At 45.0% G+C, this 27,484-nt stretch overlaps 5 protein-coding genes across 8 annotated transcripts in view; all 5 read left to right on the forward strand.

Annotated features, from left to right (window-relative positions):
• LOC119011627 (inositol monophosphatase 1-like) overlaps positions 1-1,737 on the forward strand; it is a 3,492-nt gene extending 1,755 nt beyond the window's left edge. The window contains exons 4-9 of the mRNA XM_037084922.1: positions 199-303; positions 667-712; positions 825-933; positions 1,019-1,127; positions 1,253-1,404; positions 1,482-1,737. Of these exons, the coding sequence (XP_036940817.1) occupies positions 199-303; positions 667-712; positions 825-933; positions 1,019-1,127; positions 1,253-1,404; positions 1,482-1,639 (679 nt within the window). The 3' untranslated portion in view covers positions 1,640-1,737. The remainder of the gene's footprint in view (positions 1-198; positions 304-666; positions 713-824; positions 934-1,018; positions 1,128-1,252; positions 1,405-1,481) is intronic.
• A 3,265-nt stretch (positions 1,738-5,002) lies between these two features.
• Positions 5,003-9,329, forward strand: LOC119011628 (inositol monophosphatase 1-like). The gene is made up of 9 exons (XM_037084924.1): positions 5,003-5,084; positions 6,711-6,789; positions 6,904-7,037; positions 7,144-7,248; positions 7,981-8,026; positions 8,377-8,485; positions 8,659-8,767; positions 8,853-9,004; positions 9,098-9,329. The coding sequence occupies exons 2-9, from the start codon at positions 6,727-6,729 to the stop codon at positions 9,226-9,228; spliced, it is 849 nt and encodes a 282-aa protein (XP_036940819.1). The 5' UTR covers positions 5,003-5,084; positions 6,711-6,726; the 3' UTR covers positions 9,229-9,329.
• Positions 9,330-11,095: 1,766 nt separating this feature from the next.
• On the forward strand, positions 11,096-17,420 carry dnajc1 (DnaJ (Hsp40) homolog, subfamily C, member 1). Its single transcript, XM_037084920.1, has 12 exons — positions 11,096-11,470; positions 12,423-12,524; positions 13,270-13,316; positions 13,585-13,750; positions 13,857-13,954; positions 14,033-14,126; positions 14,213-14,297; positions 14,468-14,631; positions 14,784-14,903; positions 15,091-15,139; positions 15,246-15,634; positions 17,029-17,420. Exons 1-12 carry the CDS (start codon positions 11,315-11,317, stop codon positions 17,095-17,097), a joined length of 1,539 nt encoding a protein of 512 aa, XP_036940815.1. The 5' UTR covers positions 11,096-11,314; the 3' UTR covers positions 17,098-17,420.
• A 1,058-nt stretch (positions 17,421-18,478) lies between these two features.
• On the forward strand, positions 18,479-20,730 carry c21h7orf25 (chromosome 21 C7orf25 homolog). The gene is made up of 2 exons (XM_037084921.1): positions 18,479-18,765; positions 19,328-20,730. Exon 2 carries the CDS (start codon positions 19,343-19,345, stop codon positions 20,591-20,593), a length of 1,251 nt encoding a protein of 416 aa, XP_036940816.1. The 5' UTR covers positions 18,479-18,765; positions 19,328-19,342; the 3' UTR covers positions 20,594-20,730.
• Positions 20,731-21,086: 356 nt separating this feature from the next.
• Positions 21,087-27,484, forward strand: part of si:dkey-181m9.8 (E3 ubiquitin-protein ligase RNF31) — a 32,118-nt gene continuing 25,720 nt past the window's right edge. For 3 of the 4 annotated variants that reach the window (XM_037084913.1, XM_037084915.1, XM_037084914.1), the window contains exons 1-4: positions 21,612-21,731; positions 24,815-24,905; positions 25,483-25,548; positions 26,080-26,246. In XM_037084913.1, coding sequence (XP_036940808.1) covers positions 21,627-21,731; positions 24,815-24,905; positions 25,483-25,548; positions 26,080-26,246 — 429 coding nt within the window. In that variant the 5' untranslated portion in view covers positions 21,612-21,626. Of the gene's footprint in view, positions 21,242-21,611; positions 21,732-24,814; positions 24,906-25,482; positions 25,549-26,079; positions 26,247-27,484 lie in introns of those variants that run through there. The other variant, XM_037084916.1, reaches the window with a different exon arrangement.

Genomic DNA, 27,484 nt, shown 5'->3' on the forward strand with positions numbered 1-27,484 from the left:
ATACCCACAGCACAGGTTCTACTGTAGGAACACATACCCACAATACAGGTTTCTACCGTAGGAACACATACCCACAACACATGTTGGAATGACACTTTAAATTAACCTGATTGTGATTGGACAGCAGAACAGGAAACAGACTGGTATCTGCCTGACAAGAGGAAGTCAACAGCTAACCTTTTGAACTTTGACCCTCAGGTTCATTGGGGAGGAGTCTGTTGCTGCAGGTGAGCGTCTGGAGCTGACTGACAGTCCCACCTGGATCATCGACCCCATCGATGGGACTGTTAACTTCGTACACAGGTCAGAGGCTCGACCCTCTCTTTGATGGCTCCGCTCCATCAGTGATGGCTATTCCCAACCTGTGGTGTCACACCTAGTCAGACAAAGAGAATCTATCTATACTGTTGTGATAGCTGAGCAGGAACACTGGTTTCATCGAATTATTATTATCCTGATGGGGTTAGGGTTAGGGGGTTTCTCAACAAGTCTGCCAAGAGATTCAGCTCATACCCCCTCCATCTCCTTAATCTACATACCCTCTTACATCATTGTCCTCCTACACGTGTATCTATATATGTCCATCTATATCATGTATTTCTAAATAGACCTGCAGTAACAACCCACAGAACTGTGGTCACATGTGTGACTCATCTCTCCTGACAGGTTTCCATTTGTGGCCATTTCCATCGCCTTCACCGTCAACAAGCAGGTAACTTACCTGTCAGTTGCAGATCGGGGGTCAGGGGTCGGGGGTCAGAGGTCAGAGGTTGGGGGGCGATCAGATAGGAAGTGGACTGACAAGTAGTTTTTGTTGTTGTCAGACGGAGTTTGGGATTGTGTACAGCTGTGTGGAGGACAAACTGTTCTACGCTCAGAGAGGAAGAGGAGCGTTCCTGAACGGAGAGCCACTGCACGCTTCCGGGCAGGAAGGTGACATCACTCACACCTGTTACAGCACACATACTCATATAGGTGGTATTGGATTTGTTCTGAATGTTCTGTGTCCTCTAATCAGACGTCAGTAAGTGTGTGGTGGTGACAGAGATTGGGGCGGAGCGTGATGACCTCGCCTTGTCCACCATGACCTCCAACATCTTCAGACTGCTGCAACTACCTGTACACGGGTAAGACCATCCATCACACACGCCTGATCTCCTCCATATGTTTCACAGTAACCTCAATCAATCAATCAATCAATCAATCAATCAATCAATCAAATGTTTTACTAAAACACTGCCATTATTTCCAGCGTGCGTGCATTGGGGACGGCAGCGGTCGACATGTGTCAGGTGGCGACAGGTGGAGCCGATGCCTACTATCACATCGGGATGCACTGCTGGGACATTGCTGCCTCTGCTCTCATTGTTCAGGAAGCTGGAGGTGTTGTCACGGATACGGATGGTCTGTAGCGGTCTATAACTCACCTATGTGTACATGCTGGCAGAGTGTGCTCCTCTTATTGGTCCATGTCTCTTCAGGCTCAGAGTTCGACATGATGTCCAGGAGAGTCATTGCCGCCAGCTCCTCCGCTGTGGCCAGTCGCATCGCTCAGGTCATCCAGGCATTCCCCTGTCGCCATGATGACGAGGATCCCTGCAAGTGTGTGTGTGGAGCTGCAGGCGTGAATGGAGTGTAGGTCATCTGACACCAGTCTGATGGTGTAGCTTCAGCAAAATGTTATCATGTTGTGTGACATGATTAAAAAACCTTAAATAAACCTGAAAACACCTGTAACCTGTAAGACACATGTAACCCACCTGTGACCTGTGACACACCTGTGACACACCTGTGACCTGTGACACACCTGTGACACACCTGTGACCTGTGACAAAGCTAACCCCACTTCAAAGTAGACGTCATTCTGATTGTTCCCTGAAGCCAATCTGTGAACTGAAATTCCAATTAAATCTACAAAAAAAAGAAGAGAATGCAATGTTCAGGCTGGAAGGTAACACCAAACCACAGGCATGGCAGATGAAACAAAAAGACTCAAGCTTTACAAAACCAGCTATAACAAATAAGAATGGGGATGTAGTCACTGGTGACTATGTATTTAAAGATTTTTTTACCAGACTTTATAAATCTACATAAGTCTAAAGCCCAGTCTAAGCTAATGGAGGAAGTAATTACTGAACAATAAGACAAATGCTATTTTATCACTCAAGTAGGTAAGTCAGTAGGACTGGAAAGGCTACCAGTAGAATATCCCAATGCCTGTACTGACAGCTGTATGTAGGAAGCATTTACATTGAGTCAACGAACAGACACTTTAAATGAGGCTTCAGTGACACTGGTTTTGAAGAGAGACAACAAACCCTTTGAGCCACGTTGCTTTAGACCCGTAAGTCTGATCGATGTGGATGTAAAATTCTTACAAATGTGCTTCCAACAAGGATGGAGAGTGTGTTGCCGCATGTCTTGGACACATGGACCAGGTTCTCTTTGCTAAAGAGCGCTCATTATCAGGCACCGTTAGACCTTTATTGCATTTTATCTTGGCAAGCCGTAATGAGGACACACCCACAGCTTAACCTTGACCCCTTTTTTAATATGTTAAAAGGAGCAACACACCAGCAGTCTGATGTCAACTTGTTTCAAGAGGCTCAAGAGAGAAGATCCTCCCAGTCCTCTGCCGTCAGTTTGATTTCTAGAGCCACCACACACACATTATAGGGTCGAGGTTGTGAACACAAATTATTTTTGTAAGCAGATGATATTTTATTACTTATCTCAGACCCTGGTAAATCTATACCTCTAGCTTTAAGCAAGATTGAGTCATTTTCAGAAACCTGTGGTTACCAAATTAATTGTCAAGAGTCAGAGGCTGTGTCTGTCTCCAGGACATGTTCAAGTGGAGTCCAGAGGGCATGAAGTACTCGGGGTTGACATTTAAGGAATATTGTCAAAATTAGCATTCAAGCTTTACTTCAGGATATAAGGAACAATCTGGAAAGGTGGAAAATAATTTATCTCAGCCTACAGGGCAAAATAAATACCACTAAGATGGTGATAGCTCTTCAATTTAAATACATATCAGTGATGTTACCACTAAATATACCCAATAATATTTCAACAATATAATCAAATCATAAGAGACTATTTATAGAATGGGAAAAGCAGCACTTTAAGAAACTATGCACTCCCAAATGTGGAAATATATAATTTGTCATGTGAAATGGCAAAGTTAGTGAAACACTGGACACAATATGATTCTCACTTGGATAAAAAATAAAGACAAATCTTTCACAGCCTCTTTTAAACCCATACAAGTCTGGTTCAGGTGAGACAAACAGGTGGAGAAATAAAGCCCAGATAAAAGCCCAACCAGTGAGTAGTGTCCAAGGCTCATTAAAAGAAAATCTCAAATAGACACATTTATTCTGTACAGACAGGGAAACAGCTGTCAGGGCAACGGTACAGGTGAGATGAGTGATTGTACAGAGTTGAACAGTAGGACTGTATGAAATATCATCAGCCAATGAGCAGCCTTTTCAAACTCAACAAGGGTTATAGGAAATGAAACGTGTCATGACCGCACCAGGAGCAGTTTTAAAGAAGGACAACAGCTGCCTCTTTCGAAAATGGAGTGGCTCAAATGAATAATACAAACAGAGACATTTTCTGACGTCAGGGATAATTTCTCTCTATTTATGAAAGGCTCATGACAAAGTTTGTATGAGAAATGTTTAAAGATTGTCTCTGTTTGCTTTGTTTGCTGCTTTGTTTCTTATGTCTGTGTGTAGAATGTTTAATTTAAAGATAATCAATACAAATTTGAATGTCAAAAACCTAAATGTCTCATTAACTATCAATGTTTCAACTATATGCTTCTTTTTTTAAAAAGTCAAGAGGGGAGAAAAATCACCAAACTGCAGAATGATCCTTTAATGACACATCTCATGTATCTTGTGTATCTTGTGCATGTCAACAACAATCAACATGCTATAGACAGAAATCAGACCCTATTTCATGGAGATTAGTTTGACTGAGGTATTGTGTTTATTCATGAGCTTCTAAGTGATTCAAGTATCTATAATAATTAGAATTATAGCTACCAACGAAGAATTGACCCAACAAAGAGCATTAGAAGTCTGTCGCTCTTTGCATCCAGAATGCTTAAAGTTACCTATAGATTACGCTCTGTAATTTAAGGTTGTTTCTGTATAAACCTTTCTCAGGAAGGATTCCTGTGCTGTGGCTTGGTGGATTTCAAGGAATCTTCTTGTAATAATGTTCACATCAGGAGTGTTTTTACTTCCTGTCAGCGTTGGAGAGATGTTTCCTCACATCAGCAGGATGTCTGGACTGTATCTAATGGATTTCTTGTCCCCAGTAAAGTTAAAGAAGTTCATATTAAACTCTTACATAGATTCTGTCCCTGTAATGAAGTTCAGACCCAATGCGTCCCCTTTATGTTCCTCCTGCAGATAAGAGGTCAAGTCTTCCTACTAACTTATGGACTCAAATGTCTATTAACATTGGAGTCGCATGAGGTTGTGGTCACTGTCACAGAGGTTCTGGTCTTATGTTTGAGTGTTGGATCTAATGATAATGAAATTAATGATGTGATAAAATTGCCGTGTCTGTTGGATAAATATCTTCATAATGACAGATTTCTTCAGTTTATTATTGTTAAATGAATCTTTGTTTTCTGTTGAACTGAAGACTTTTTATGATTCAGTCTGTAAAGAACCTGAAAACAGAAAAGCTTTAAAGACATCCAGCCTGTTGAAACATATTTTGACCACCTGAAGGTAGATTATCTACTATTTATATCATCTGTTCCACAACATGTGTTTTTGTCTGCTTGTGTTTTTTGTTTTCTTTAATGAATGTTTTAATTGTGTCTTAATATTTCCTGGAGTTTTAAAGAGGGCTGTAGTCATAGACACACATGCACACGCACACACGCGCGTCTCTGGCTGCAGTCTGTAGGTGGTGAACTGTTGTAGTTTCGTGACTGACCGGCAGGAGGCAGCATCTCTCTGCTCGAAGAAGAAGAAACCCGGAAGTGAGTTTACAGACCGGTGACCCTCAGCAGCAGCAGCAGCCGCCGCAGAGTACCGTCCCACTAAGTACAGGTAATAGATTACTGTGCTGTCTTGTTGTTGATATGTTGGTTCCAGTAGAAGAGAGAGGAAGTGTTTATTCTCTGACTGTACAGTTTGGGTTGTGTCTGACGTCTGTTACACCAGACTCTGTTCATAATCTGCTGGTTTTAAGATGCTGTTTTTTTAAAGACACACTCTTCCTGTCACGTCATCGCGTACTGTCGGTTAATACGACGTATGAATAATCCATCAGTCAACACCTCTCCCTGATAAACAATTAATGATCAGAGGTACAGACAGCTTCCACCTGCAGACACACAGTCACTGGTAATCTCTGGAGTCCAGAGCCTGAAGGCTGAAACCTCCTTGTGTTTGTCCCGTTTTATTGTTATTGCTATCAGTATTAGTATTACTATTACTGTTGTTGTAAGGCATCCTGCCTCCCTAACATATCTTTGTCACAAGTGTTTGTTTGAATCAAAGATCATCATGAAGCCAGAATTTGTCTTAAACTGTGAGACTGATGAATGAAGTCTGCTTCAGAATTGACTGAATTCACATTGACTGAAAGGATGAAATGAGAGTGTGCTGATATTATTGATTAAATAGATAGATAGATAGATAGATAGATAGATAGATAGATAGATAGATAGATAGCTTCAAATTATCTATGAATTACTGATTCACCTGTCAGGAGTCTGATCACAGCAGATCACCTTGATAGGCCAGAAATCTTAATCAGTTCATCAGTGAGTCCGTCCAATCAGCGAGCTGTCCCTGACCAACAGATCAGGGATCAGTCTGACTTCTCCTGTCTGATCTGACTGGTGCCAGCAGAACCACCTCCAGCTCAACGTTGGGAAGACCAAAGAGCTGGTGGTGGATTTCCAATGGCACAGACAGCCCTGCGCACAGGTGAACATCCTGGGAACAGACATTTAGATGGTGACATCTTACAAGTACCTGGGAGTTCACCTGAACAATAAACTGGACTGGACTGATCACACTGCAGCTACATACAAGAAAGGTCAGAGCAGACTGTATCTGCTGAGGAAGCTCAGGTCCTTTGGGGTGCAGGGGAACCTCCTGACCTCTTTCTAGGACTCTGTGGTGGCATCAGCCATTTTCTATGGAGTAGTCTGCTGGAGCAGTAGCATCTCAGCAGCAGTAGGAAGAGACTTGATAAACTTATCAAGAAGGCCAGCTCCATCCTGGGATGCCCCCTTGACTCAGTGCAGGACACTATCACAGCACTGGCAGCTCCTTCAACAGACTGATACACCCTCAGTGTGTGAAGGAGAGGGATCACAGGTCCTTCCTTTCTGCTGCTGCCAGACTGTACAACCAGCACTGTTCCATATAGACCTCACTCTGTACTCTGCACTGTGCAATAAGTCTGTACAAACTCATTTCAACACTCATATTTATTATCTATATTTAAAATCTGTATATAAAAATGCGTTGCTCATTTTTGCACTATATATACTATATTGCACCATGTAAATATGTGCATACGTCGATTCTATTTTTCTTTCCTTTTTAATTATTTTGTCTATTTTGCTGTTGCTCTGTTCTTGTAATATTCTGCTGTTGCAACAAACAAATTTCCCCGTCTGCGGGACATTAAAGGATTTCTGATTCTGATCTCCTTATAAGGAGCTGCTCCTCCAACATGGCTGACCTCTGGCAGAACTCCATGGATCATGCTGTCGCCGCTGCACGAAGAGCCGGACAGGTCACATACTGTGTGTGTGTGTGTGTGTGTGTGTGTGTGTTTGTGGGAGAGAGATTGTATCAATCAGTACATTGATGACTATTGATTAGGTGTATTGATGACTGTATTGATCAGGTGGTGCAGCAGGCTCTGCAGGACGACAGGAAGGTGATGACAAAGAGTTCGTCTGTTGATCTGGTGACACAAACTGACCAAAGGGTTGAGCAACTCATCATCCAATCAGTGAAGGAGAAGTTCCCCACACACAGGTAAGAAGCTCCTCCTCCCTCAATGTGTGTGTTATTGATTATTGATTATCAATCAAATCCCCAGATCAATACTGTCTGTAGTCATTATGTATCATGTATGTGTCAGGTTCATAGGGGAGGAGTCAGTGGCTGCAGGTGAACCTTGTGTCCTGACTGATGACCCCACCTGGATCATCGACCCCATTGACGGGACGACCAACTTTGTTCACGCGTATGTTTTTTCACTGAAACACAGTGACATCATCATGCAAGCATCAGCTGACATCACTTCTTGTCAACATGAAATACAACTGACTCAGTCAAACTAACACATTCAGGTTCAGACTGTGTCAATACAGTTTCATCTGAAACATTTTTAAGTTTGATTATAACATCACAGGAATAGAAATAAGTTAGTATTGTATCACTTCCTGTTCCCTCATCTGGAAGTCAATGTGTTTTCAGTTAAATATGTGCAATAAGCTGTGTGGTCACCACAGGATGAACATATTCACACGTTTTCTTCTCCAACATCATTAAATGTCCCACAGTTTAATCCTGAAGCTCTTCATGTGTTAACAACAGTTAGCGGTTTCTAACAAGTGTCTGAATGAGGCTACAGAGGTTGTCGGGGACATTAAACGTCCTCACAGTGAACACGGAGACTCATCTACTCACTAGTCCGTCTTTACAGGCCACTTTAGTTCCACACTGTTCTAACTCTGACTTTACAACTTCATTGATCAGTTTATAGAAAACCTGGATAGTAATTGTGCAGTAAGACTCTTAGTGGTGGTGACGTTTCAGTCATGTGACTGTGATGTCATCTGTTTGTAGCCTAACATTAGCTTCTTACTGCTACATGTTTAATTTAGCTTCCGCCCAGAGCAGACAAACAGAGAGGGACTGTAGGGGAGGGGATATGAGGGGTGTTTAGTTGGTTCACAGAGCTTGTCTTCGACAGATTTCCTTTTGTGGCTGTTTCCATTGGATTCTCCGTCAACAAGCAGGTGAGGTCACCATGGTCCACTTTCTGGACTAAAAACTACCAGTGATGGAACGTAACTAAGTACATTTGCTCAAGTACCGCAATAAGTTAAATGTTGATGTACTTGTACTCGACTTTAGTATGACCATTGTCAGCTAAGGCATTAATTACTGGTTACTCTACAGATTACATACTGCATCAGGGCAAAAGTAGTTTTTCATCAATCTGATAAAAAAAATACTGATTCTGATAAATCTTTAGCATAGTGTGTTAAAGCATAGTAGTATTAGTGCACACTATGACAGTATTAGTCCTACAGTGTACACAGTATTAGTACCACAGGGTACTGTAGTGTGCCGTGTGGCGGTCCAGGTGGAGTTTGGGGTCGTCTACAGCTGTCTTGAGGACAAGATGTTCACGGCGAGGCGGGGGAGGGGAGCCTTCTGTAATGGAGAGCCGCTGCAGGTTTCCCATCAGACAGGTCAGTGATCAGTAACACTCATCATTAAGTCATGGAACCAGGAAGTGTTTTTGTTCACATGTGATTCAAATCTGAATACATCTGAACCAGACTGATAAAAAACAGGAAGTGCCATAAAGCTGTGATCCAATCAGAGAGCAGGATTTGACCCATGTGACCCTCTGTTATATCAGACATCAAACAGTCGATCATCGCCACCGAGTTCGGCTCCAGCAGAGACCCTGAAGCTGTCGACAAGATCTTCTCCAGCCTGAGGAACGTCCTCTGCATCCCCATACACGGGTAACAACTATACATGTGGCTTTAATACAGCAGTAATTCTACGGATACTGCAGTAAAATGACAGTCTATGTATATATGTTGTCAGTGTACGTGGAGCGGGCACTGCAGCGGTCAACATGTGTCTGGTGGCGTCTGGTTGCGTTGAAGCATATTATGAGACAGGGATCCATGTTTGGGACGTGGCCGCTGGCTCGCTGATTGTCTCCGAGGCTGGAGGAGTCCTGATGGACACGGAGGGTAAAAACTCAGACAGGCAGACAGACAGACAGACAGACAGACAGACACTGTGAGCATGCCCAGTTTAGAGACATTGTGTCTCCCTGTGCTCAGGAGGAGAAGTGGACTTGATGTCCAGAAGAATCGTTGCTGCCAACAACAGAACTATCGCAGAGAGGATCATCAGGGCGATCGACCCGTTCAATCCAACCAGAGACGACACTCCTTCTAGGTCCAGTCAGTGAGGATGTGTTCTCAGGGAAACAACAGATTTTGTGTGATTAGTTTTCAAAGTTTGTGATAGTAAAGTTTAACATAAAAACAAAAACAAGTTTGTTTGATTTCACTTCTGTCCAGTTTCTGCCTGAAGCAAACAGGTGCACGTCTCAATGAAACTGCTCTCATTTCTCCATCCTTACATCCGTCCAGTAGAGGGCAGCCTTGAGTCAAGAGTTTCTGACAACAACAAACATGGCGGCCGTAAAGGTGGTTGTGATAATGTACCTGTTAGGAGGTAGGGTCGTAGACGACGATGGTCTGTGAGATCATCAAACATGTTGTGACATGAGGACAGATAATTGTCTACACTGATATTACCAGTGAGACAAACAGACAACAGATGTCCTCTACGGTACTTTAAGATGTCTGCCATTCCTACTGGAAAAACCAGCATAGACCAGCACCAAAACACAACATATGAAGCATGTTGATTGGTTCTCGATACCTTCTCTTGTTTTCAACAAAGTTGGAGGTATTGAGTTTCTATTAGTATGTGACTTTGAAATGTCCAAACTGTCCATAAAGACAACAGTCCAACAGAGTGATACTGAGTCAGGGGAGGTCGATGTTTATGGAAGACTGGATGACAAAACAAATTTGGTCTGTTTTACATATAATGGATGGAAATGGAAACATACTTGAACTGAATGATTTTAATGCTAAATATAGCACGAGTTGCTCCAATGAGATCCATAAGAATGTCTCACAGAATGTTCCAAAGTTCTTTCTCCAATCAATTAAGAATAATTTTTTGAACATACCAACTCCAAATTTACACAAAGTGAAGATTGATGATCTGGACCTCGTGAACGAAAAATGTAATAAGTTTTTGAGGCAGTGCTTAGTAAACACTTTATATCCAGGTAGAACAAATAGTTAAAATACTACAAAATACTTAAAATTCCAAATTCCCCCAAAGTGCAAAGAAGTTCATTTTAAAACTATAAACAATGTTTATCCCTCAAATGAATTTATGAGAAAAAGATTTAAATTTGTGGTAGAAAACTGTTAAATTTGCAAAACGAATCTGGAAACAACAGAGCACCTGTTTCATGAATGCGAGACTGTCCAAAATGTGTGGAATTCCCCACAGACTCTCCACAACTTGATATCGTCCAGCTCCAGAAACCTTGACTTTTGGTCCTTTCAAAATATTCAGAGTAATCTTCAATGACAACAAAAATTATTACAAAATATTACATTTAAATATTAAGTGTCGGAATAATAATAAATATTATTATTAATAATAACCTTGATTGATTATAATAATAACAATATTAATAGACATTATTCTTATTATTAATAGCTATTATTGTTATTATTATTATTGTTGATATAATAATAATAATAATAATAATAATAATAATAATAATAATATAAATCATTACAACTAAACATATCTACCAAACCACTTCAAATAGGATTAATGCCTTTGAAATTAAAATAAGACCATATATGGCGATCAGCAGTTTATGTCAGCATTAACGTAATGTATCAGTATGTTAATGACCCCAAACTGTTGGCTAGCTAATACTGATAATATTGATAACATTACTGTGGGATCAATAACAGGTTTACCTCTCCACGGTCCTCTCAGCCCGAGATAAACCAGCCGCTTCTCCTCTTCCTCCACATGGAGGAGATTTAAAAAGGAAATCGGGAATTCCTGCAGCTCGAACAGGTCTGACAGTCGAACTTTACTCCTCTTGTCACTTTCACAGACCTGGGCTGCATAAATAGTGGCGTACGAGTAGAGGCGGGACCATCTGGTGACGCAACCAGGAAATGCTCCGAAGGGTAGACTGTCCCATTTAACAACAGTTGACGCGGCTTGCAGGACGCACCGAAGTACGCTCTTTCGGTGAGACCGCAAAGGGCGGGTCCTTGAAATGTGCAGACCCTAGATTGGGACACGGCCATTCTGTCTATGAGTATTTCCGGGTCGAAGAAGAAGGAGAAGGGCAGTATTTCCGGGTCGGTCATCGCTGAGCTGGCTGTAGCACTTACGGCTCTGTAACGGTGTTTTGTCGGACTTGTAACGGTGTCTCGGTGATGGGGGTCTGTGCGGGTCCGTGCGGGTCCTTATTGGTCTGCCTGAGCCTGCTTGTCTATTTGCCCCCTCTGACCGCATGGGACGCGGATCTGGAGCTGCTGGACTTGGTGGAGGAGATCCCACAGACCTTCTACCAGTTCCTGTCCCTAGACCAGGTTCGTGCTAACTGCTAATGTATCCATGGTAACCGAGCAGCCGTGAGCCGGTTGCTAATGCTAATAACAGCTGAGCGCCACGCACACATAGCGGGGCTAAGCTATTTAGCTTTTCAAGCAGAGTAGTGATACCTGTTAGTTCCAGCTGGTGAAGTTGGTTCACTTCCAGATGTGTAATTGAGACTAGCTAGCTCAGGCTAACAGCTAGCTCAGGCCAAGTGTTCAGCTGGTTCCGTGTAATGTAACAGGATGTAGTTTGTGGTGAATTACGTTAAACTGCAGGTGATACAGGTAAGAAGAACCCCCGGGCTGTGAGAGCTGTTTGCTCTCCTGGGGGAACTTAACCTCTCTTCACACACATTGTTGACCCCCGGGGCTAACGGCTCGCTTAGCCCGGGGTCTACAATGTGTGTGAAGAGGAGCTCGTTCTTCCAGGGTCAACTGTTAGCACAGAGCTAAGACTACTCACTGTTACAGTAATACAATCTTTTATAACAAGCCAGTCCACACAGGTGAGTCCACCAGGTGTGTCTGACTGAAACACAGGCAGGTGATCTGTGAGGTTACAGGGTTAGGGTTTACAGCAACTAACAGTGTTGTAATGTAACTGAGTACATGCACTCACACCAAGAACCGGGGGAACCTTTATTGACAGAACAGCTTAAGAGATGACAGGAAACTGGATGAGAGAGAAGGGGAGAGACACGCAGCAAGGGGCCCCAGGACGAGACTCGTACCTGGGGCTGCTGCAGCGAGGACGGAGCTTCTTGTCATGGGCATCCGCTCTACCAACTGAGCTAAACGATGCCCCGTATTCACATCTTTTAATTAAAGTTACTTTAAGAGAAGAATCAAAACTTTTAATACTGACATTTAATCTGTTAAGACCCGAAACTGTGCCCAGGTTCAGGTCTGTCTGTCTGTCTCTGACCTGTCTGTCTGTCTGTCTCAGGATGCCTCAGCAGCAGAAATAAAGAAGGCATATCGTCGGCTGTCTCTCTCTCTGCATCCTGACAAGAACAAAGATGAAAATGCTGAAACTCAGTTCAGACAAGTAAGACACACACACACACACACACACACACACACACACACACACACACACACACACAGTAGTGTACCAGTGATAAACCTGCAGTGTCTCCCTCTTGTGGTAGGGAGAGTAATAGACTGAATCCAACAAGGACAGTCACGTCCTGGTTGACAGCTGGCTGGTTAATTTGTATAGTGGAGATAAATGACATCATCATCATGTATAGGTTTATTTGGCAGTGATAAGTTAATTAGCACTAAGTTAAACTTGCACTATTGTCAATAAACTCCATACACCATCTAAATAGTTAGAGTAATGGAGAGCATCATCAGTAGCTGTGGCTGCATGGACAACATTTCTTCAGGCCACCTAAAGTCATTGTACTGTTTACGTGGACGCTGAATCAAGTGAGTCCTTAAGTCATGATTACATTTCTCATAGTGTGTAATCCCAATTAAACTTTTTGAACATGTGCAAAGACGCTCTGCCTACTGCGGAGTATCTACTCTCCTGGAAATATAACAGAAGAAGGAAAGCTTTTAACCAAAGCCAACCAAAAGGTTCTTTGAAGAATCAATTAGTGTCTTACTGGAAGTGTTTCTTCTGTTGTTCAGGTCATCAAAGGTTGACATCACCCATCTGTAGCCCTGCTCAAACTGTTACTGTATGGAAGATACAGAGCAACTGATGTTTGCTCTTAATAACCATAAAATCCATCAAATTTAATGTTTAATTCTCTCAAAGAGTATTGTTTTTTCATTTTCAGCTGGTTGCCATTTATGAAGTCCTGAAGGATGAAGAGAGACGACGCACGTGAGTTCACATACAGCAACTCTCAACCAATCAGAGGACTGCTAGTCCCTACATCTCTGCGTCTAGTTTAAACACCTCTTCATTTAGTCTTCACACCTCTACAACTAGACAACAGCTCTGTGGCCCCTGTCAACCCTAAGAGATCTGTAACTAGACATTAGACCTCTAACTAGTCCTCAGACACCTGTAACTAGTCCACACTTGTAGTTCCTCTGAGCACTCTATAGATGGAATGCTATATGACTAACACATTCCTGTTGTCCTGCAGGTACGATGACATCCTGGTGAATGGGCTTCCTGATTGGCGGCAGCCGGTCTTCTACTACAGACGAGTGAGGAAGCTGAGTAATGCAGAGCTGGCTTTCCTCCTCTTCTTTATTCTCACTGTGGGACACTATGCAGTCATCTGGTCCATATACCTAGAGAAACAATTGGTGAGACAGCCAATCACATCACAGCAGATACGTAGACAGCCAACCACAACTCAGCAAATACTCAGCCAGTCAGTGAGATCTGATCATCAATCCTTTATGCTTCCAGGATGAGCTGCTGAGTAAGAAAAAGAAAGAGAAGAAAAAAAAGCTGATCTCGAGACCTCCAGAGGATCTCAGGTGTATCAGCCAGGACCGGACTGACAGGTACCACTATGACATCACCTCTGTACTTCTGGTTCCCTTGGTTTGTTTGCATTTGTCACTGGTTGTTTGTTGTTTCAGAGTTCAGGACCGACCTCACTGGCAGGACATCCTCCCTCTGAAGCTGAGCATCTGGCTTTACCTGTCCATCAAAAACCTGCCACAGACTGTCCAGGTAGAATATGAAGCAGTGCAGACATGGTTTCTGGTCTGGGTCCTGGTCTGGGTCCTGTTCTCAGTCCTGGTCTCTGTGTGTTTCAGGAGGTGAAGCAGTACTATGAGGACTACCAGCAGATGAAGCAGCAGCAGAGAGAAGAAGCTGAGGCTGAACAGGAATTTACCCCAAGTAAGGACTGTTAATCTACAGCTGGTTATTATTTGTATGAATTAATAATTCATTAAATGACTGTAAACGTACTGTTCACTTCCTCAACTTCCTGTCAAAGTTCTGTCACCCGTTCTCGCCCTCACCCAAACCCTCCGGTGAGGTTAACTTCCTGTCCACTATCTGTTCAGGGGAGAAGAAGCCAAAGGTCAAAAAGCCGAAGATGGAGTTTCCTGTTTATGAACCATCATCAGAGAATTTGACCTGCCAGAGTTACGACCAGACAACATCCATCGAGGAGATTGAGGACCAGATGGATGACTGGCTGCAGGACTCCAGAGCTCCAAAGAAGAAGGTGTTATTTGATCAGTTACATTTCGTGATTAGTTCATACTACTGTAGACACAACATCTGGTCCTAAATATCCTCTGGCTGCAGACCAGACTGAAGTGAACCACAGATGTGACAGACTCCTGGATGATGTGTCTCTCTGTGTTTATGTCTCAGCCTACAGTATGGATGGAGGATGAGCTCAGCCTCCTCAGCAGGTTAATGGTTAAATTCCCTGGAGGGTCTCCTGGTCGCTGGGAGAAGATTGCTCATGAACTGGGACGATCGGTGACTGATGTAAGCCTGTTTCAACTGGTTGGATCATACTGGGGATAAGTTCACTATACAGACTGGCAGAACCAGTGTTCCACTCTGGTCACTGACTTTGAACTGCTTATGTGTCTAATATCAGAGTAATTGCAGGTGATGGAACCATCATCTGATTCCTTCAGCGATCAAAAACTGAATCTGTTCTCGTCTACAGGTGACGACTAAAGTCAAACAGATGAAAGACAATGTGATCCACACACCAGGTAAATTCTAATCATGTGCTGTCAGGTTCTATGGTCACTGTCAGGTTCTGCTGTCAGGTTCTGCTGTCTCCATCAGGTCATGCTGACCATGTTGTCTGTGTTTCAGGTCTGGTGAAGCTGTCAGAGCTTAAGGCACCTCTTCCTCCTGTGAGGTCACTTCCTGTTGCTGACAGTGTGGTGACTCAGAGGGGGGGAGGAGCATGTGAAGAGGAGCAGGAGGAGGAGGAAGAGGCAGCAGTGGCTGTCAGGAGGAGAAGCAGGAAGTCTGCAGCAGAAGTGGGCGAGCTGAAGGTCAGAGGCCGTCGGCAGAAAGATTTCGACCCAATGGCGGTGGGGGAAGACGAGGTGGACCCTCAGGACAATAGGGAGAAGACGGACCCTGTAATCTGGACTCAGAACCAACAGAAACTGTTGGAACTCGCTCTGCAACAGTTTCCCAGAGGAACCACAGAACGCTGGGACCGCATTGCGAAAGTGGTCCCTGGCAAGAACAAGGTGAGGCTGAAGACCTGACTGCCTGTTTGTTTACCATACAGGTAAACGGACTGTTGTCTGGTTGGTTGGTTGGTTGGTTGGTTGGTTGGTTGATTGATTGATTGATTGATTGATTGATTGATTGATTGACTTTGTTAAACCAGCAAACATCCTAACTAAGTCTCCAACAGCAGCACAAGCACATAAAACTGAGACAGATTAACAATCCATCAGGTTGAATACAAAGACACACCATCGCATCAAGACCAGGTGATGCAGTGGAGACATTAGAGTGGAACTAATCTCAGTCCAGTCTTGTGTCTCTGTAGACTCTGCCTTTGGTGTCCAGCAGCTCCTGATAGAATAAGTCCCTGTAGCTGCTGAATGCTCCACTGCGGTCTCTTAGTGTGTCTAAGCCTTTTAACTACTCTGTCTGTGAGGCTGACGCTCTGAACCCGAACACACAAACATGAGCTGAAAGTCACTGTAAAGCTCTGTGAAGCTGAGAGGAGCCGATTCCTCTGATGGTTTGACACCAGAGACAGTAGAAACATGTGCAGAGGTGATTTCATGGCATCATTGAAAGGAGAAAATATATATTTGTAATGTTTGTTTCAGATGTGTCATTTTGTTAAGAAACTAGGATTTATAGTGATAAATTGATAAATATTCCAGAAGTGGAGGACACACCGGGTCACACTGAGCCCTCCAACATACACACACTCAGTTCATTTACATGCACAGCTTGGTCAGATTATAGCCATAGTTTGACTATGTTGCGCTATCAGACAACTGCAATTGTCCAAGTATACATGACAGTGAGAAAATCGGTTTACTGGCCGAAGCATGTCATACCCTGGTACGATAGGTGGCGCTGTACCCATTTCAACTAGTGGTAACAGAAACACCTCTGGCTGATCTCTTTACGTCACCAGCTGCCTCGGCATTCGAGAAAGATGGTGTAAGAGCGAGTAGAAGCTACATCTTTGTACACTTTTTATATGGTGTGCATGATAATTACACAAACTAGATGCACAAATGCGCTCTTGCTTGCAGTTATTTCGGAGGAATGACGCCGTCGCTACCGTCCTTCTACTTCTGGCTCACGGCCCTGATAAAAAAAATCTTGAGCCTGCGCAGGACATAAAAATCCGATCCGATCTGATGGAACGTATACGTAGTAATGCGACCATCAATCGAATGATCTAGGTGTGTTAATCTGGCTATGAGAAATCCGAAGCGGTCCAATTTTAGTCAGACTAAGGTGTATACATGCATCTTAAAAATCCGATCATTGTCGGACTAACCCAGTAATTCGGTTTTCTTGTGTGTCATGTAAACGCACTGAGTGTGTCTGTGATTGTCTGATCATTAAGTGATTGGGTCACTGATTGATTCATGTTGTTTTCTTCCAGGAGGAGTGTATGATTCGTTACAAGATGTTGGCAGAGCTCGTTCAGAAGAAGAAACAGGCCAAAAGCTGATAAAGGGACATGACCCTTAACTTGGCCTCCTCCTGCTGTGACCTCCTGACCCCAGGTGACCTGTCAGGTTAACTGTCAGCAGTGTGTATTGTTCTGTTCAGGTGAGCTGCCTCCTGATTGGACTGACTGATATATTTTTTAATCTGTGTAACGTGGCGTCTCACCTGCTCAGCTGTGTTTTTATAACTTGTGTCAAAGGAAGCAGGTAACTTGTCTGAACCCACCTGACCAATGACCTCACAGCTTTATGTGCCTTAGCTCCGCTCAGCATGCTGTCAATCAACCTCTGTTCAACTGATCAATAAAAAGTATTTATTATCTCCTGTGCTGTTTCATTTTTTTTCTGTTTGAAAAATCTGTTATCGCTAACAAATTTATAGTTCTGCAGTAAACCGTTGAGTCTACAGGGCCAGTCATCAGCCAAGAAGCATTCTTGGTAATACCATGAAAAAACTGCTGTTAGACAGGAGATCAGACAGACACACAACTGAACTTGTTTCAGTTTGTGGAAAGTGTCTCATGTCTGATCCAAGAGGCTTTTTCAGTTCTGACTAACTGGGAAGCTGCAGGGTGCATCTAGACATAATGAGTGTCCTTACAGAGTCCTTACAGACACCTGTCAGTCAGGATAGGTGAGCTCAGGTGTGAATGGCTGTTGAACTGTCTGGGGAGAGAAGTCAGTACAGCACTGTAGGTGGATGATAAGTGTGTCTTAAGCCTTAAGTTAATACAGAGGGACATTTCACAGTATAGAGAGGCAGCTGACCTCTAACTGCAGCTGCAACATGGGAAGGATAATTATTACCAAATGTCTTTCAGTGTGGATACATGTTAGCATCGCTGAGAGAGGTTTATACAGAGACTTTAATTCACATTTATCACGGAAGAGAAAACAGCTGTACACTGACAGAGGAAATGTGAGTCTGGCTTTTAAAATTTCAGTTTATTTAGGATGACCTCTTGAGATGCAGCATCTTGTTTTCGAGTTTTCGTGTGAATACAGATGATTAACTGATATAATGAGATTAGAGTTCTCAACGGGTCGGGCCGGCCCGACAAACCCGACCGGACCCGCAGGTTCGGGCCGGGTTCGGCCGAAAAACTACGCAAATGAGCCGGGTCTGGTCGGGCCTCGGGCTTCATTTTTTATTAAACATATTTCTTGCAGGTTGTAAATTATATATTGTTTGTTGTGAATCATCGCTGTTCACGTGTGTAAGTCTGGCTGCCAGTTCCCGGGGGGCAGACGCAGACCTGACGCTGCTGCATACGATAACAAGTGTATGAGGAAAACAATGCAGGCGCGCAGGGGGGCCGGGTTCGGGCCGGGTTCGGGCAGACAATTCAAGCTGGTGTGTCGGGATGCGTGGGGTTCGTGCTTAAAAACCCGCGGGCCGGGCCGGGTCGAGTTTGTAATTTTCAGGCCTGTTGAGAACTGTAAATGAGATATAAATGATGGCGTTAACTGACTCCAGAAGATGGCAGTATAATGAAGAAGAAGAAGAAGAAGAAGAAGAAGAAGAAGAAGAAGAAGAAGAAGAAGAAGAAGAAGAAGAAGAAGAAGAAGCCCGGTTCTTCCTGCCAGCAGAAGAACAAGTCAGTTAGCAGTAATTAGCTGATATCTGAACACGAACATACGAATTTAAAAGTCCAAACGTCATTGCTGCCGTAAGTCAACGTCACATTTGTTTTGAGGTTATTGTAGATATTTAATCTGTTTTAAAAGACCCAAAGTACGATCTGATAAACTTAAAACTGTCAAAGTTAAGCTAACCGGCTGCAGCTAGCTGCCTGATGTCGGACCTCAGAGTGAAAACAGTTAACATCAAAGCTAATCAGAGCTAACGAACTGATATTAATGTTCAAATTTAATGAAAACACTTGGAATTGATTGTGTGTGTGTGTGTGATTGTGTGTGTGTTATATACACATAATGACAACCACACCTAACCTGTCAGTCACACACTGTGGTGATCAATAAAGCTAATGATTAGTTGATCGTTTTTAAGATTTGTGGGATATTTGTGGGATAATGATGAGCGGACATAACGTGATGTCATATTTGATCAGCAGTGGAAATGATCAAGAGATTCATGTAGAACCAATCAGCTCAAACCAACCAATCTATCTGTCTGTTCTCTCTACCTCCCTCTGTCTGTCTCTCTGTACCTGTCCTGTGTGTCTCCCTACCTGTATCTCTCTACCTGTCTGTCTGTCTGTCTGTCTTCAGGTGGGATGCAGCAACATGTCTCTCCAGGTGACTTTGCAGCAGAGGATCAGCTCTGCTCAGGTGTTGCTGCAGCGGGCGGAGCAGCTCTGTCCGGGGGCTGAAGGTCACCAGAAGCTGTGCGGTAAACTACGGGCGGAGCTTCGTTTCCTGCGACGGGTGGAGGCGGGAGAGTTGCAGGTCAAAGAATCTCACCTGCACAGCACCAACCTGACTCACCTGACAGCCATCGTGGAGTCGGCCCAGAGTCTGGAGGGCGTGGTCGGTCTGCTGCACGTCTTCACCTACCAGGACGCCACGGGCAGCAGGCAGACTCTGGTGGTGGATGTGGTGGCGAATGGTGGACACACTTGGGTGAAGGCGGTGGGCCGTAAGGCAGAGGCTCTGCACAATATCTGGCAGGGACGGGGCCAATATGGAGACAAAAGCATCATCAGGCAGGCAGAGGACTTCCTGCAGGCGAGCCACCAGCAGCCTGTCCAGTACCGCCACCCACACATCGTCTTTGCCTTCTACAATGGTGTCTCCTGCCCTATGGCTAACCGCCTCAGGGACATGGGAATCTCTGTCCGCGGGGACATTGTCGCTGTCAATGCCGTGGTGATGGAGGAGGGAAGAGATGAGGAAGAGGTGGAGGAAGAAGAGGAGCCTGCTGAGGAAGAAGACGAAGAGGAGGAGCAGGAGGAGGAGTCTGAGCTGACCCGGGTAGACCGTGGCACTGTGGTTGCCAGCCTGGCATTTCCTGCTCAGGTGCAGGTGGAGGAGTGTCGGCGCGTGAACCTCGACATCACCACTCTCATCACGTACGTGTCATCGCTGAGTCATGGCCGCTGTCACTTCACCTTCAGGGAGCCAGTACTGACAGACCAGGCAGCCCAGGAGCGTCGCCTGCAGGTGCTGCCACAGCTCGATGCCTTCATGCAGGGGAAGGAGCTGTTTGCCTGCCGTGCCGCTGTCCATGACTTCCAGGTGATCCTGGACACGCTGGGCGGGCCAGGCGAGAAGGAGCGAGCTCAGAAGCTGCTCGCTCGCCTCCAGCTGGTGGATGACCAGCCCTCGGAGCGCACGCTGCAGCTCACGCCCAGCGCCAAGGTCAACCAGCGCTCGCTCATGATCTTTGGCACCGGAGACTCTCTAAGAGCTGTCACCATGACGGCCAACAGCCGATTTGTGAGGGCGGCAGCCAATCAGGGCGTCAGATACAGCGTGTTCATCCACCAACCGAGAGCTCTGACTGAGGGCAAGGAGTGGAGGGCCACACCCATCTGACAGAGGCCCCGCCCACCAGAGACAGACACTTCCTGTGCAGGGGCTGATTGGGTTAACAAGGGGTAAAAATTATATTTATGTAAATATGATTATCAATCTATATTCACAGATCAATAAAGCATCCCTGTCACTTCCTGCTCTGCTGTAATTTCTTCTAGGGGGTCACATGGCAGCAGGGGTGTGTTCTCATGTGCCTTCATATCATTACTTAGTGCTTTATTATAAGAACAGTCTGATGACTCAGAGCTCTTAATAAGTTAAAGCTTGAAATAAATAACATGTTATCAGGAAACTGTTGAATAGAAAAAGTCCATCTGATTGATTATCACATTATTGGCTTCCACATGACTCAGCATTGATTCTAATGACAGAGATGTTGTCAGATTATGTTTTTCATTCACTGAAGTAAATGTATTAAACTATTGAAATGCAGATGATGAGCCTCTGCTAGCAAGCCTTCTCCGTGCTTTTAATTTGAAAACCTGAAAGCGGATGTGGGTATTTCGTGTTTAAACGAGTGCCTCCTATCGGCAGCCAGTTAGCCTGTAGGCTAGTTAGCAGATGGATGTTAGGAGTTAGTGAGTTTTGATTTTCTTGGATAAAATGCCGAGAGTTAGAGGTGAAGAGGAGCTCCGGACTCTGACGGAGGTGAGAGTAAAACTTTGACCCTCAGACTCGATTCAAAATCAAACTTTATTATTGAGAAACAACTTAAGCAACACGACTTGCTGCTAACCGGCTAATTACACAAGATTAGCTTGATGCTAAAAACAACCCGGTTAATGCCCCCCTCTCCTCTCCTCTCCTCTCCTCTCCTCTCCTCTCCTCTCCTCGTTTCCGGTGAGCGTGAGTGGTTGGTGGTGGAAGTGCGAAAGGCGCGGATTTTTGAATCTGTCCTGTTTTTCGGATTTCACTTTTTTTTTCACAATTTCTACTGTCCTTTATGTACATGATCTGGTAAGTTGTTTCTCTTTCTTTATAAATTGAGTGTTTAAGGAGTAATCGGAGGGTTCTCAGGGTTTTTTTTGGAGGAATGGCGTCCTCCGGGACGCGTCCTCCTATCCGGCACGGAGCGAGGATAGTCCCGCCGGATGATAATGTTACTGTAGAAGAAGTTCTGCTAGCGGTCGGTGAGCAGGTAGGACATGAGAATCTCATTTTTGCCTCAAGAATGAACAAAGCAGTGGTCGTGTTTCTAAAAGAGGAGCCTCTTGTTCATTCTTTGATTGGGAGCGGAGTGTTCATTAAGGAGATGTTTGTACAGGTGTCCCCGCTGTCGGTCCCGTCCACTCGGATCACCGTCTCAGGTGTTCCGCCATTCATCCCGAATGAGCTGCTGGAGAAGGAGCTCCGCAGGTTTGGGAAGTTTGCTAGCGCATTTAAAACTGTCAGTTTGGGATGTAGAGATCCCAAACTGAAGCATGTGCAGTCGCTAAGGCGACAAGTGTTCATGTTTTTGGACGCGCCTGATCAAACTTTAGACGTGTCTTTCAGAGTAAAGCATAACGACAGCTCCTATATGGTTTATGCGAGCGCTGGACACATGAAGTGTTTTGAATGTGGTGATGTGGGGCACAAGCGCTTTGCGTGTCCGCACAAGCAGCAGGCTGCGGGGGCTGACGGTGCATCGGAGGATGGTGCGGGGGCGCCGGCTAATGGCGCGGGGGCGCGGGGTATGTGGTTGTTTGAGGAACCCTTGCTCTTCAGCGAACTGCTGAAGAGTCAGACGTTGCAATCTGCCAGCCTGAGAACCAAATTCAGAGTGGCCGGCTGCACCAAACTGGGCCACCTACTGAGGATGACGTCAACATCTGTTGATGCACTGAGGGACAGCAGCAACTTCACCTCCAGCAGGATCATTAAAAGAGTGTTGGAGGAAGTCTGTGCCACCCTGCCACCACCGCTGAGAACATTTGTGAAAAAACGCTCGAACTGTGAACAGTGGAGCAAAGAGGGCGAGTACGTGTTTCCTTCTGTGTCCGTCACTCCTGCTCTGGGAGAATGGCAGCAGGGAGGAGGACAGTTGCTGTCTTTTGAAAATCCTCGCCTAGACAAGTTTAAGGATGCGGGAACAAAAGACCTTTACCAGGCCTGTGTGAAGGTTCTTAACCTGAGCACTTTGGCAGGAGTGAGGGAGTCGAAGTGGGCCGAGTTTTTGGGTCCAGACGTTTCCCGAAAGGCAGTTGGCGGTCTCTGTACAAGCTGCCCGTTGAAAAGCGGACAGCAGACCTCCAGTGGAGGATTGTACATGGAGCGATAGCTACAAACAGATACAGAGCACACCTTGATCCTGAGCTGAGGGAGGGATGTGGGTTCTGTGCACAAACAGAAACACTTGAGCATTTGTTTGTTGAGTGTCTTCGACTTGGTGAAATGTTCGTTGTTTTAAAAAAGTGGTTTGAGGGACTGGGGGAGGATTTCAGTTTTGCTTTATTTATCTTTGGTCCAAAATATTGTGCGAAAAGAAAGACTGTGCACACCCTGATGAACTTTCTGAGTGCATCTGCTAAGCTAGCAATCTGGCTGACTCGCAGGAATCTCGCTCAGGGCGTCGGAAGTGTGGAGCTGCTGCCGGTCATGAAGGGTTTGGTGAAAGCCCGACTGAATGTTGAACATGCTTATTTTAAAATGGTGGACAACACTCTGGCTTTCAGTCAGATATGGGCTGTGGGCGGAGTTCTCTGCTCTGTGGGGGTGGATGGGGAATTAATTTTTCATTTTTGAAACCTTTTTGTTTTGGCCTCAAATGAAGAGGTGACAGTGAAATGGTTTCTCCTGAAAACTGTAAATAAAGGGATTTTTAAAACCTCAAACCTCTCCTCTCCTCGCCTCTTCTCTCCCCTTCTCTCCTCTCCTCTCCTTTCCTCTCCTGTCCCCTCCTCTCCTCTTCTCTCCTCTCCTCTCCTCTCCTCTCCTCTTTCCTGTCATTATGTCAGTGTCAATATTTTTGTCTCCAACCAGGGTGATATTCAGGGTTTGACACCCTGTCCTCATGAAAAGACATTATCTGCATAGGTGAATCAGGCAAAAAGTGAAACTCGTGGGTTGGACACAGTAATGTTATGTCGCTGCTGTGACAAAAGCATTTCTCCGTCTGCAGGACATTAAAGGATTTCTGATTTTGATTCTGATTCTAATCATCAGGCATTGCCAGGTCTACCTGGAGGACTTGAATGGGGGAAAGAGGGACTGAAGGTGTTCTGGGCACAGAGGGCTTTCAGAAAAAGAGTTGGGAGGGAGTGAAGGGTAAAGTGTGTGCTTTGTTGTCTAAATGGTAATGGTTGCTACCCCAGCTGTCATATAGAGGAAGAGTTCTAGTTGCCAATAATTTAGTTGCCTCGACAAACTAATAGCTTTGACACCACGAGAGGCCTGATAGAGGACAATCAAAGAACCATCTTTGACTTTTTCTGGCCTGGAAAACACTGGATCCTTGCAGCTGCCCTCTATCCACCTGTGGCTCAAGGGGGACAGGGACTGATCAGCATCCAGTCTAAGATCGCCTCTTTCAGACTCAGAACAGCACAAAAATGTCTTTACGACTGTCCCAAGCTGGTGCTTCACAGCTCGTTGGCTGCTTAGAAGAGCTGGCGGCTGAACTACGACAAACACCTGTTCATTCTACACCCTTCCCCTCTCTGTCCATTACCCAGCTGTGAGGAAGTGGCAGGAGGGAGAAGGTCAGCTGCTGTTGTTTGAAACTCCTCACCTAGACAAGTTTCAGACGGTGGAGAAAAAAGCACTTTATCACACCAGCGTCAAGACCCTAAATGTGCCATCTCTGGCAGGGATGGAGGAGTCGAGTTGGACTGAGTTTTTTGCGCATACATTTCCCTGAAAGGCCGCTGGTGGTCCGTGGAGGATTGTGCATGGTGCAATAGCTACAAACAGATACAGAGTGCACCTTGAGCCTGAGCTGGGGGGGGGGTGTTGGTTCTGAGGGGACTGCTTAAGGCCCGATTGCGGATGGAGCATGCCTATTGTAAAATGATGGAGACTCTGCAGCCTTTTAAACATATATGAGCTGTTGGGGAAGTTTTGTGCTCTGTGGGGGAGGACGGGGAGCTGGGTATACATCTCTGAATCTCTCTTTGTGTTGTTGGTGGTGTTGTTATTGTTGTCCTGAAGCAGGTGAAAGAGTGATTTTGTTTGCTTCTTGAAGTGGCTCAATAAAGGGACTTCTAATACCAAAACCTCTCCTCCTTTCTCCACTCTCCTCAGTGTCAGTACAGTTATCCAGTAGAAACTCTGTCTGATCTTCAGAAGGTTCGGTCGCTCTTCTCTGATCTACGTCTTTACGTTGATTTTTACTGTAAGTACAAAACCAACTCACTCACTGTCTCACTTGCTCACACATGCTTGCTTGTTCACTTGCTCACTTACTCACTAGCTTGTTAGTTAGCATTTTTGTTAGTTTGCTTGTTATTTAGGATATTAGTTAGCATGGGTGAATGCTGCAGAGGCAACACAACAGACATTTCTCTGTGCAGCGTGATGTTTCAGTTGCGATCACTCGGTTTGAAAACACTGTCATGATCTGCCTCACATCCTGGTTCTTTCTGTTGTTTTTAATCCCTCCATGTGGACAAACAATCACTGTAGGAGCAGCATGCTAATAGCAGAACAACATAGCAGCTCCCACTATCAGAAAACTGATCAGCAAGGTTCTAACACTTCACACACAGACCACGGAGTGACCCTGCCGCACAAACCTGCATTACCTGGTTTGGTCTGAATTGAAAACATGTACAGTTCAGTTTTTCTACAGTGGGGTTACTGGAGGTATTATATTACCCTCTAAGTCATCATCCGTGGTGATTTGTCACTGATGATTAAGGATGATTATTGATTTTGAATGACTTGAGGTGTGTTGTTGTCACCTCTCACAGGTTTTCCACACAAAGAGAAGAAGAAGCTTGTTTACCTGGCTGGGACTGTTCCTGTTCACTATGAAGGTGAATCTCACTTTTTGCCATTTTGTGTCAGTTTACTGTTACCAAAGTCTGTAACAGCTGATTGGACAGACACAACACCTTTCACCATGATCGCTGATCTAAACCAAACCAAACCAAACCAACATGTATGTAACTTACACCACTTATACCAGACTCAATCATGTGTCAAAACCACATGAGGTCTGGATCGGTCTGGATCAGTCTGGTCTGGATTATTCAGGTCTGGATTATTCAGGTCTGGATCAGTCTGGTCTGGATTACTCTGGTCTGGATTATTCAGGTCTGGATCAGTCTGGTCTGGATAACTCTGGTGTGGATCAGTCTGGACTGGATTACTCTGGTCTTGATTACTGTGGTCTGGATAACTCTGGTGTGGATCACTCTGGTCGGGATAAATCAGGTCTGGATCAGTCTGGTCTGGATTACTCTGGTCTGGATAACCCTGGTTTTGATAACTCTGGTGTGGATCAGTCTGGTCTGGATTACTCTGGATCAGTCTAGTCTGGATCATGATATCATGTGTTTCTGCAGGAAGTGAGTATAATATCCCAGTGTGCATCTGGCTTCATGAGACCCACCCAGTGTCCCGACCTCGCTGTTACGTCTGTCCCTCTGTCTCCATGGTGATCAACCCATCCTGTCCCTGTGTGGATTCTTCTGGTAACATCAGTCTAGACGGATTGAAAAACTGGACCCAGGTAAGACCCACTTAGCATGCTCATTCAGACAGAGCTAGTTTATCTAGTCAGTTAGCTGCTTAGGGTTAGGGCTAGGCCGAAAGCAGTTAGGAAGTGTTTCAAGGTTGGTTGATCCTTCAGAATCATATTATTCTGAGCTGATCAGTTCTTCTGATTGATGCCAAATATCCTGTAGTAAATACACTGTCAAATATCTCACATCTCACCATTTTAGATGATTTCTGCTGCTGCAGCCAGCTCCCCTGAAAGTAATCAGAGATCAATAAGGCGATCAATAATGATCAGACTGAAGGTGGAACTCATCATGGCATTATTATTGATAAAATCATATGTCGAGGTGAAGTCTGAATAAATGAGTCTTGAGTCTTTTGCTGCAGACAGAGAATGACTCTGCTGTCCTGACGTTGGTCGGGAGTTCGTTCCAGCTCTGAGGCTCCAGAACAGAGAAGAGTCGTGACTTCTCTGAGCAGCTTTGAGTGAAGAGTGAAGTGTTCTCTCTGGGCCGTGTGGTCTGACCAGGGCTTGGAGGTAGACGGATGCAGTTCTGTTTACAGCCTTGAAGTCCAGCACCATCATCTGGAATTGGCTCTGGGCCAGAACAGGGAGCCAGTGGAGGTCACAGAGGAGGCGGGTCACATGGGAGAATTGGATAGATTGTAAATGAGGTGGGCTGCAGTGTTCTGGTTACACTGCAGTGGTTTAGTCTCAGAGGCTGAGAGTCCAGCCAAGAGGGAGTTACTGTAGTCCAGGAGGGAGATGACCAGAGCTTGGACCAGGAGTTGCGTTGCTTCCTTTGAGGAAAGACCAGATCCTGCAGATGTTGTAGAGGGCAAATCTGCAGGATTGGGCCACAGCAGTGATGTTGGGGGTGCAGGACAGTCCAGCATCGAGGATTACGCCCAGGTTCCTCAGTCGATGAAGGCGATACCGTGACGTCCTGGACAGTGACTGACAGGTCCATGTGAGGGCGGTCTGTCCTGCGATGAAGGGGAGTTCAGGTTTACTCAGGTTGAGTTTGAGGTGATGAGCAGCTGTCCAAGCAGAGGTGATGCAGACATTCATAGATGAGCGTCACAACGTGGCTGTTGGAGGAGGATGAGGGGAAAGAGAGGAACAGTTGGTGTCGTCAGCAGAACAGTGGTCAGACAATCCATGAGATGTGACTGCAGAGCTGAGTGATCTAGTGTATAGTGAACACAGAACCGGTCCTTATACTGAGCCTTGAGGGACACCAGTTT

The sequence above is a fragment of the Acanthopagrus latus genome, chromosome 21 (assembly GCF_904848185.1).
Source record: "Acanthopagrus latus isolate v.2019 chromosome 21, fAcaLat1.1, whole genome shotgun sequence".
Lineage (NCBI taxonomy): Eukaryota > Metazoa > Chordata > Actinopteri > Spariformes > Sparidae > Acanthopagrus > Acanthopagrus latus.